This window comes from Sinocyclocheilus anshuiensis, unplaced genomic scaffold, assembly GCF_001515605.1.
Source record: "Sinocyclocheilus anshuiensis isolate Anshui unplaced genomic scaffold, SAMN03320099.WGS_v1.1 scaffold710, whole genome shotgun sequence".
Lineage (NCBI taxonomy): Eukaryota > Metazoa > Chordata > Actinopteri > Cypriniformes > Cyprinidae > Sinocyclocheilus > Sinocyclocheilus anshuiensis.
This window is the reverse complement of record NW_015544201.1, coordinates 837,679-847,786: the sequence shown is the minus strand read 5'-3', so window position 1 is coordinate 847,786 and position 10,108 is coordinate 837,679. Positions and strand designations below refer to the sequence as shown.

At 36.5% G+C, this 10,108-nt stretch overlaps 1 protein-coding gene across 1 annotated transcript in view; it reads right to left on the bottom strand.

Moving 5' to 3' along the window:
• adamts9 (ADAM metallopeptidase with thrombospondin type 1 motif, 9) overlaps positions 1-9,644 on the bottom strand; it is a 32,819-nt gene extending 23,175 nt beyond the window's left edge. Inside the window, exons 1-8 of the mRNA XM_016497312.1 lie at positions 9,576-9,644; positions 8,460-8,842; positions 6,338-6,497; positions 4,323-4,609; positions 3,013-3,096; positions 2,736-2,860; positions 2,313-2,353; positions 2,054-2,159 (exon numbers count right to left, since the gene is read on the bottom strand). Coding sequence (XP_016352798.1) covers positions 2,054-2,159; positions 2,313-2,353; positions 2,736-2,860; positions 3,013-3,096; positions 4,323-4,609; positions 6,338-6,497; positions 8,460-8,842; positions 9,576-9,621 — 1,232 coding nt within the window. The 5' untranslated portion in view covers positions 9,622-9,644. The remainder of the gene's footprint in view (positions 1-2,053; positions 2,160-2,312; positions 2,354-2,735; positions 2,861-3,012; positions 3,097-4,322; positions 4,610-6,337; positions 6,498-8,459; positions 8,843-9,575) is intronic.
• Positions 9,645-10,108: the final 464 nt, after the last annotated feature.

Genomic DNA, 10,108 nt, shown 5'->3' with positions numbered 1-10,108 from the left:
AATTAACTTAAATGATTTTAGCAAATGGCTGCAATATAACAAAGAGTGAAAAACTTAAGGGGGTCTGAATACTTTCCGTACCCACTGTATATAAAATGATTTACACAATTTTTTAACATTTACATAACAATTGGCCAGCTACACATACATACATATAGTATATGGCTGATGTTAAAACACTCAACACTATAAATTAAAAAAAATAACAAATTTAAACTAAAATCAATGCTACAATTAAATTTAAGCTTCGCAGCATTATGATGTACAACATGAGGAATGGATATTCATTTTGGGATTAGTTAACAAATTACATTACTGTACATACGTTATTACATTAGTGTTTTTTTAAAGATTAACTTCAGGTGAGTGTAAGATGGCATTCATTCATTCATTCATTCATTCATATCAGATTCTGTGACGGCCATAGCGGAGAGAGGTGGTATGCGCTGCATAGCACTGTACAGCACCAGGACTAAATCCCCACTCAAGCGCACGGCACTGATGTCACCACCTGCCACCGGATAAGAATGGAATTCAAAAAGAGAGTTCATTTAAATGACTTTACTGTACATGCAAATTTAGGTGTAGATGCATTTGCCATAATTGTGACATAAATGTTAGCCTTTAAATGAAGATTTTCGCCAAGCTATGACTGAAATAGGTACAGAGAGACACTGACAGAATGTTTGTTTTAATGTGCTTGACCATCATGAGATCGCTGTATGTGCCATGACAATTTATTGGTGCTGTGTGTACATTAATGAGGAAAAAAAAATTAACTTAAATGATTTTAACAAATGGCTGCAATATAACAAAGAGTGAAAAACTTAAGGGGGTCTGAATACTTTCCGTACCCACTGTATATAAAATGATTTACACAATTTTTTAACATTTACATAACAATTGGCCAGCTACACATACATACATATAGTATATGGCTGATGTTAAAACACTCAACACTATAAATTAAAAAAAATAACAAATTTAAACTAAAATCAATGCTACAATTAAATTTAAGCTTCGCAGCATTATGATGTACAACATGAGGAATGGATATTCATTTTGGGATTAGTTAACAAATTACATTACTGTACATACGTTATTACATTAGTGTTTTTTTAAAGATTAACTTCAGGTGAGTGTAAGATGGCATTCATTCATTCATTCATTCATTCATATCAGATTCTGTGACGGCCATAGCGGAGAGAGGCGGTACGCGCTGCATAGCACTGTACAGCACCAGGACTAAATCCCCAATCAAGCGCACGGCACTGATGTCACCACCTGCCACCGGATAAGAATGGAATTCAAAAAGAGAGTTCATTTAAATGACTGTACTGTACATGCAAATTTAGGTGTAGATGCATTTGCCATAATTGTGACAAATGTTAGCCTTTAAATGAAGATTTTCGCCAAGCTATGACTGAAATAGGTACAGAGAGACACTGACAGAATGTTTGTTTTAATGTGCTTGACCATCATGAGATCGCTGTATGTGCCATGACAATTTATTTAGATAATTTACCTCCAAGAATCTATTAAGCTAAAAAGGCCCAGAGTCATTTCTGCAGTGATGAACAGAAGACCTTGAGAAGTTGCATATCAGACACAGACACACTGTTAACGAGCTTTTACAAAAGGCAAAGACATCTTCCCAAAATATACCAAAATAAAAGAAACCCATCTAAAAAATAGAAAAACTGTAGTGAAGAGGCCTGAGAAACTTGTGGACCTTGAAGAAGTGGATTATTTTAAAAGCAGTACTTTAAAAAATGTAGAACACAACAGTAAATAAATGATTTAAAGACAATTTAGTTCTGGGTATAATAAAAGCACCTCTCAAGCAAAGTCAACATGACAAGAGCATTTGAGGACAATTCAGGAGACGTTACAGCCCAAAAAGTATTTGGACACTTAAGCCACATTTAAAACTTAAAAATGCATGACTGTCATTGTGCTAGATAGCAAAAAAGAACTCAAGTGGCATTTATTTTAAAGGGGAAAAGTATGCACACATTTACGAAGCAAAACATTTCACAAAAATAGTACTCACACATGGCCAAGCTCATGAGCAATGGTGAAAGCAGTACTGAGTCCATTATCCTCATTAATACTGCAACTTCTGTAGGGATCACAAACTGTACCCAGTTCAGCAAGACCTGAGCATGAGAGAACAAAGTGGTTATAGTCAAAATTAAAGGAATAATATTATTCGTAGCTGTTGTTGTAATTCTCATCACTGCCATCAACATCATTCTCATTGTCGACATAAGTGTAATCATAATCACCATTTTCACACAAAGATGATTTACCTAAAGTGTCACACTTGCCTCGTGCTCGACAGATGTCCTGCCTAAAAACAAAAAAAAGGATAAGGCAACACAAATTTGGATACCCTTCTATCTTGCATTTGTGTCTTTGCTGTCCATTGGTTTCTTCTTTCTGCACTCATAGCCTTGAAAAGTACGACCCAAGTAGTTGTAGCACCATAAATAATCACTTTGTTACTCAAATCATTTTCATTTAACAGATTTTTGTCATTTTCAACGTTCACACCAAGTATAACGTTTCTGTGTTGCCACATGAATGGCACTGAAATCACACTGTGGAGAGAAGACACAAAACATCACACAACTAGACTTATTGTATGTTATGTATTCTACAACAACTGTGAGCAATAAGTCTAGGTAAAGAAATATCCAAAATCGAAAGCATCCCATAAAAATTGCTTTCACCTTGTGATTAGAATGGCGGTGTCATGATGTGAGTGATGGTTGTCATCCGGATGGTTCTGACCCTGCTGCCATATGCAGAAGTTTTTCAAAGTGGCTTGTGCATTGAAAGAAATAGTGGGACCATCCTATAGAAGAACAGAGACAGATGAGAACATTCGAATACATTTAGCCATATGGGAATAATTAAGGCTTGACTGTAATAAACTGCTTAAGTACATTTTAAAAGAGCTCTTAATGCAACCATTAATTGCCACACTTCCTCAAACAGAACTTTTACCAGCTCATTCTTTATGATGACCAGCTTCACAATAACAATGTTAATCAGGTTTCCAATGCTGGGATCCTTATAGATGGAGGAAACCTAAGTGAGAGAACACAGACAATTGGAATTCACTGTCAAAGCTTCTAATTACTTTACAACAGGGGTATCAATCTACCAGCCTGAGAGAGTTTCAACAGTTATTATATTATATACTACTGTTCAAAACTGTTTGAGGTCAGTAAGATTGTAAGAAATTATACTTTTATTATGCAAGGATGATGCATTAAATTGATCAAAAGTGACAGTAAAGATATTTACATTGTTACAAAAATATGAAGCAGCACAACTGTTTTCACCATTGAAATAAGCCAATCAACATAGGAAACACCTGGGAACAATGAATTCAAAACACGAGACAGAGAAACTGGAAGACGGAGCACATAGGGAGCAAAGAAACACACAAGACCTGGCCCAGAGTCTGACAATATTAGAATGATTTCTGAAGGATCACGTGACACTGAGGACTGGAGTAATGATGCTGAAAAATCCATCACAGTGAATTGCCATCACAGAAATAAGTTAAATTTTTTAAATATATATTTTAAATTGAAATATTTCACATTATTACTCTTTTTACTGTATTTTGATCAAATATGCAGCCTTGTTGAGCATCAGAGACTTCTTTCAAAAACATTTTTAAAAATCTTACTGACCACAATCTTTTGAACGGTAGTGTATATAACCATTGGAGAACATCACCTAACTTGTAGGATCCTGTAATATCAGTTTGAGACCCTTGCTTTATAAGAAGAGATTTTGTGTCTTCATTTGCATTCATCTTGATGTAACTGAAGACACCATTGAAAACATATTTCTCACTCAAAATGTAAAAGTACTTAGTAGGGTGTTTTTTACATTTGCTAACTTGATTTTTTTTATTTCTGAATTTCAGTACACACAGACCTCGTTTAACACGTGACATTAACCTCAGCTGTTGAAAAAAAAAGTTTATTGGCCATTGAGAACTAACTTGTGCTGCCAGATCCTGCTGAGAATGCAGTCTTTGCCAAGATCAAAATATAGGTCATCTAACCTCCCTGTGAGTTCCAACGAAAAAGCATCTAAAGCATGCAGTCCATGCAACATACCTGATTTTATTTGTTTTATATTCACATTCATCAAGTCTGTCAGACACATTCACCTCATGCTAATGATCTGTCCCATAAGAGCATAGTAAGAGCAAGTATCTCTCCCCCCACCAGACCTAAAGCAACAGACACAAACCCATCAAACCAGGAGACTATCGTTAACTGGGCAGAACTTACGATGGACATCAGTGTAAGAATGTAGTGCTGGAGGTTGCTTCCATGATGTTCTACCATCTTACTGTCTGCCACAACCATGACTTCAACAAAACGGGGGTAGGAGAGGAAACGCTTTGATCTCCGGTGCGGCTTGGAGTCACTGCTTTCATTAGTGGAGTTGTGCTTGTTTTCTGAGGGGAAGGGGGCAGAGAAGAGTTTGGAATTAAGAGTCTCCAGGTTGGACAACCAGCTTGAGGGCGACTTTCTCTTCAGTCTGTTCCTGTGTCTGCGGTGTGGCTCTTTATGTCCTGCATTGAAGGATTAAAACAATACATGTTAAGAAATATAAAGAAGTGATTATGCATCCAAGGAGGGTTCATCATGATCTATATTAGATGATAATATGGATTGTAGACAGGTGAGCCTCCAGAAAAGTGAATATATGCCACCCTTTAGTGTCAGTAACTGAAGAATCTTTCTTGAGCACCAATCAGCATATTAGAATGATTTCTGAAGAATCATGTAACACTGTAGACTAGAGTAATGGCTGATGAAAATTCAGCTTTGCCATCACAGAAATAAATTAAATTTTAAAGTATATTAAAACAGAAAACAATCATTTTAAATTGCAATAATATTTCACAATATCACTGTTTTACCGCAATGTTTACAAACATTATACCTAAACTTTTGAATGCTAATGTACGGTATGGAATGGAAGTCTTATTGTAAGCCTGGCAACCTGCTAAAATAGTAAAAGTTGCATAATGACTCCTCATCTATGGACAGTCAAATCTTAGGTCACAATAGATGTTTATAGAGCTTCATTATGATTTCTACTTAAATGCAATAACTGGATAGTTTTAATTTCCCTAAGCTTAAAATAGCACAAAAATGCAACATAACCCAGTCCATATATACTCAATGTCACACAATGGGTAATTGATTTAACACAAAAAAACACTTTGCAAAAAAAGTGTGCTGGGAATAAAAATGAATCCTATTCCACTAGACAAAAAGAAAGCCAAAAAAGAGCTTTCAATAAAACTCTTGCCATCTAAAAGAAGTTCATCTCCCAGCAATTTTGGGGGCCAAACGTTTCCTTAACATAACACAATACCAAAGGGGTTATTCAAAAAACAAAGCTGCTGTTGAGTGCTATTTATACATGGCAGCATGCACTACTTTTGTAACAATGAATTTACAAACACCTAAAACTGGCATTACTTTACTACAATGCATCTTACCATGTGGCTTTCATGGTATTGGGCCTCTTGAGTTTCCTTATCTTCAGGCCACAGGAAGTGCAAGAGTCAACAGGATTTTGTGTCAGTAAACTAAGATTGGAATGATACCAAGAACTTCCAAAATGATTTTTCCTGTTCCACTGACTCTACTCAATGACATTTGAAAATAGAAAACCGAAGGATGTAAATGATACCATGAATAGCACTATGAGTATTTGAACGTCAATGATAGCATGTTCGTTTCCGTGCCTAGAGGTGCTGTGCTGTACATATTCATAATCATATTTAGATTTACAGAATTACAACTGGTCGAGTTAGATATGCATTAACATATACCATTTGCATAACTATACAGAAACAATATGGTAATTTAACGCTTCTAATCTTGAATAGATTGAGTACAATTCACTGGGAGGCAGTCTAACGATGAAGTTCCGTTATTGTGAATATTACAGTCATTGATTTACTTTAATGTTTAAAATCAAATGTTTTATCTAATCTTAATCTTTCCCATTCCAAAAAAGTAAGAGTTAGGTGTCTTCCTGCTTACCTGAAGTTTCACATGTAGTTGCATCATCTACAGCCTTTTTTGAGGTATCTTTTCTGAATTTAACGCTTCTAATCTTGAATAGATTGAGTACAATTCACTGGGAGGCAGTCTAACGATGAAGTTCCGTTATTGTGAATATTACAGTCATTGATTTACTTTAATGTTTAAAATCAAATGTTTTATCTAATCTTAATCTTTCCCATTCCAAAAAAGTAAGAGTTAGGTGTCTTCCTGTTTACCTGAAGTTTCACATGTAGTTGCATCATCTACAGCCTTTTTTGAGGCATCTTTTCTGTACACGACATGAGGTTTGATGTGTTCTTCTTCATAATGTTGACCATTGTAGCTATGAAGGGGCTCTACAAAAAACTCCCCTTCTTGTGACCTGAAAGTGCCAAGCTAAAACAAATAACAACAATGTTTAAATTGGTCCATGGCCAGTGAAATAGACACATTCTGTGTGTGACTGTAAATTGCCCTCACAACTTCCCCCTAAGATTTTACTTACGTAGAAATCTTAAGTGGCTGATGGAGTGATAATGTAAACATATATTGCATGCATATAAGTGCACTGGTCTCTGGGGGGGGTAATGAATGCAGAATGTTACTGAATACTGATAACTATCAGAACATTCAGCTACACTTATGATGCATAAAGATTTGAAATGTGAATTTCCTAAAAGCCAGCGAGAAGCACATTGGTAAATCCTCTTCTTATCTTCAAGAAGAAACATATTGAACAGGTTTGAGGCTGGTTATTATATTACAGAAAACAGATTTTAGACAAATTGTTTGCATAAACCTGAGTATGAAGGAATACAAACTGGCCATCACAAACTAGCCTGACTAATTTACTCAAATTTGCCTGAGATTCTGAATAAGAATGCATGTGCAATAAATTTAATGTTAAAATACCAAATAACCATATAATACCCAGGCTACAGGCCCTCTATGCTAATTGGGGTGGCACAGTGTTATCTAGGCAGGAAATCCAAACTTCATAGGTTCAAACCCTGAAAGAAGCAATAAATGAATAATGTTATGTCAGAATTTTACCAGTTTCTTCAATATGTAGGTTTAAATGGAATAAAGGGTAAACATTACATTTTCTCTTTCAGGTTTTGTTAAATGACCTGAATATTTTAAACCAATATTATCAGTTGTTATGGTGCCTGAGGACAATCAAGAGCGAACTTGACTGCAAACATCAAATTTATTGAAAAGACAGGTAACTAGGGACACACATCCTTCCATATGTCAATATATTTAATGAAAGCCTACCGCTCTCATGATAGCACGTTTTAAAATAATGGACTTCTAATGCCTTCTGACAATATTTTATGAAATCTAGCCAGAAACTCATATGAAGATGAAGGACATTAAGGGGACATGCAGGCCTAACTAATAAGTTTATGTGAGTTTGTGTCCTCCATTGACATTCAATCGACACATAAATTGCAAGCATCTCATTACATTATTGCAGATGTTTTACCAGTAACAGATTGCTTTTGGAGGGCTCCGGATAGTGTGAAATCGATTTTTCCCTGTCTGCAACCTATGAAAAGCAATCAGTCAAATCACAAATGTTGCTGGAACTGAGACAATCTCCAGGTTGTGTACAAGTTCTGTTTTAATTAAGCAAGCTAAAGCACTTTCAGATGAAAGATATAAATTAATTTGTGTAGTGTTTAATGGAAGTGTAAGTTATAGTTTCTTAATTAACTGAATCATGACTGCCTGCATGCAACAAACTGAATTGGGAAACAAGAAATTACTGTAAAAAAAACGCTTTTTAATGTTTTAGACTTGGCATTACCTGGATTTCAAGGACCAAGTGACAACAAAAAAAGGCGTTAAATACGGGTTTGAACCATAGACTGTTAAAGGTTTGAACAGGCTCTTTGGAACAAACTATTCGAAAAAACGATTCACTAGTTCCCATGACTACTTCTGATCTGTGAGAAACGGCGTTCCATGGCGCGAACTCGCGTTCACGTCAAGATGACATCTGAGTCCCATATATGGACTGACATTGACGTCAGCACACACTGCTGCTTATACTACTCATGAGTTGTGCGTCACCCGGTTCTTTTAGGCTACAGAGCGTAATCTTGCATGATCACTGACTTCATATGTTGAGAATATACTTTCTAAGTGATCTGCCTCACAATTGGTGCGCATGTATCCGACTACTAACTCGCGCTAAACTTCTTTTTATGTGTGAGTAATTATGTAATCACATACGAAAGGTCTGAAGTGCATATGAACATTTGTAAAGTTTTCGAATGCTTACTGCTACCTGTATCGCATACATTATGATTAAGATAAGTATTGTTAACAATAAACATGTATTAAACTCACCAAACCGGAGCAGAGGCTGATTACTGCAGTATGCTCCTGCCCAGCGTTCACATGTCCTTTATAAAAGCAGTGCTGATACTCCGTGTCCTCCTCCTCCCCCTCTTCTGAATTATTACCTTCACTGGATGCTCCGAGTATCGTGACAGTGTAAACTGGCGCAATAAATCCCGACTCGAGCGTAAGATTAAGGTAATAGTCCTGGCCAAAGGCAGATATTTGATAATAGACTTGCGGTGAGGTCCAATGATGGGAGATGTTGCCGGTAACTGGGTCGGTACTCCGCTTTCTCCTCTTGAAGTGCACGCCCGTTGGCAGTGTGTCACCGGCTTCATTCACTCTGGCCGGAGTTACAATCTCATACGCGCCAAACTGCGGCAGTTTCACTGTGGACGAAAACAGAGATTGAATAGTAAAATTCAGAAACAATACTATTCTATAAATATCGTTTGGAGTGTAATATGATTTTTACATTTGTACAAATGTACATTTTAAAGTACATTTTTGTAACTTTTTTCAGACAAATTGTGTAAATGATCGAATACTGCACTGCGCGTCTATGTAACAAACAGGTAACAGGGTTGACCGTTTTAAATTGTAATTTGACATTACAATATAGCGAAACTACACTTCATAGAAAGACAACAATGTCGATAATTCTTCAAATACCTGCTTTTTTAGTTATCAATGATCATGGTAACAGGGTTGACACTGTAAAATCGCTCCCTACTTAAAAACATAAAACATGATGAAAAAGATAAGACTTAAATCTGTCCTTGAAGAGTTCACCTTTTGAAGAAAAAAAATCATTACTCAAAATAGAGAAATATAATGGTAACAGGGTTGAATAACGTAGGAACACAACTTTAAGTTTTCTTTAACAATTCATAATGTCAGCCTACACTACATACAAAAAAAATGAAAATCTCCATCAAATACTTGCTAACAGTGTTTTTTCTAAGACTCCACGAAATAAATCAGGTGTCAAGTCAGTTAGCCTACTCGAAGACTCTTCATACAGCGCGCTATGAGCTCTGAAGCAAGCAAGGAAAAGTCATTCATTCTCCGCTCCTCAAGGAGAGTTGAATGAGAGTAAAAGATCACGAAAAGAGCCCGTACCTTTCTCTGATCCTCGCGGTATCCCTGCTGAAGCTAATGCATTCATAAAATCAGAGAGCAATACTAAAAGTCTTAATCCCCAGAAGAACAAAAACATGATTGTCCACGTTAAAAAAATGAATGCAAGCAAGCCCGAATTCACTATTCCGCTGTCCCTTGAAGCCGCGCTCAGCCGGGATTTCTGCCGCACGGTTGCCACATCCAAAGCGTTTCTTCTCTACTTAATAGAAGTGACTTCCATGTCGCTAACAAGCGCTCGGTCAGAGCTCTTGGTTTGCATGCATAATACCAGAAAGGGGGTCGATGCAACTGTGGTGGTCTCCAGTTTGCTGATTACTTAGCCGAGACTTGGGCGTACTCTTAAGAGACACCCCTCTCTCAGAAAGCCACTCCTGCCATATGTGTCGCTAATGTAGCGTGCAGACTAAACTTCATTTTAAAATCACTGAACATATTACTCATAATGATCAATCACACGTGCATTATGTTCTTGTTCCTACTTCAGATTGTGCAGTTAAACTGTACATTCAGTT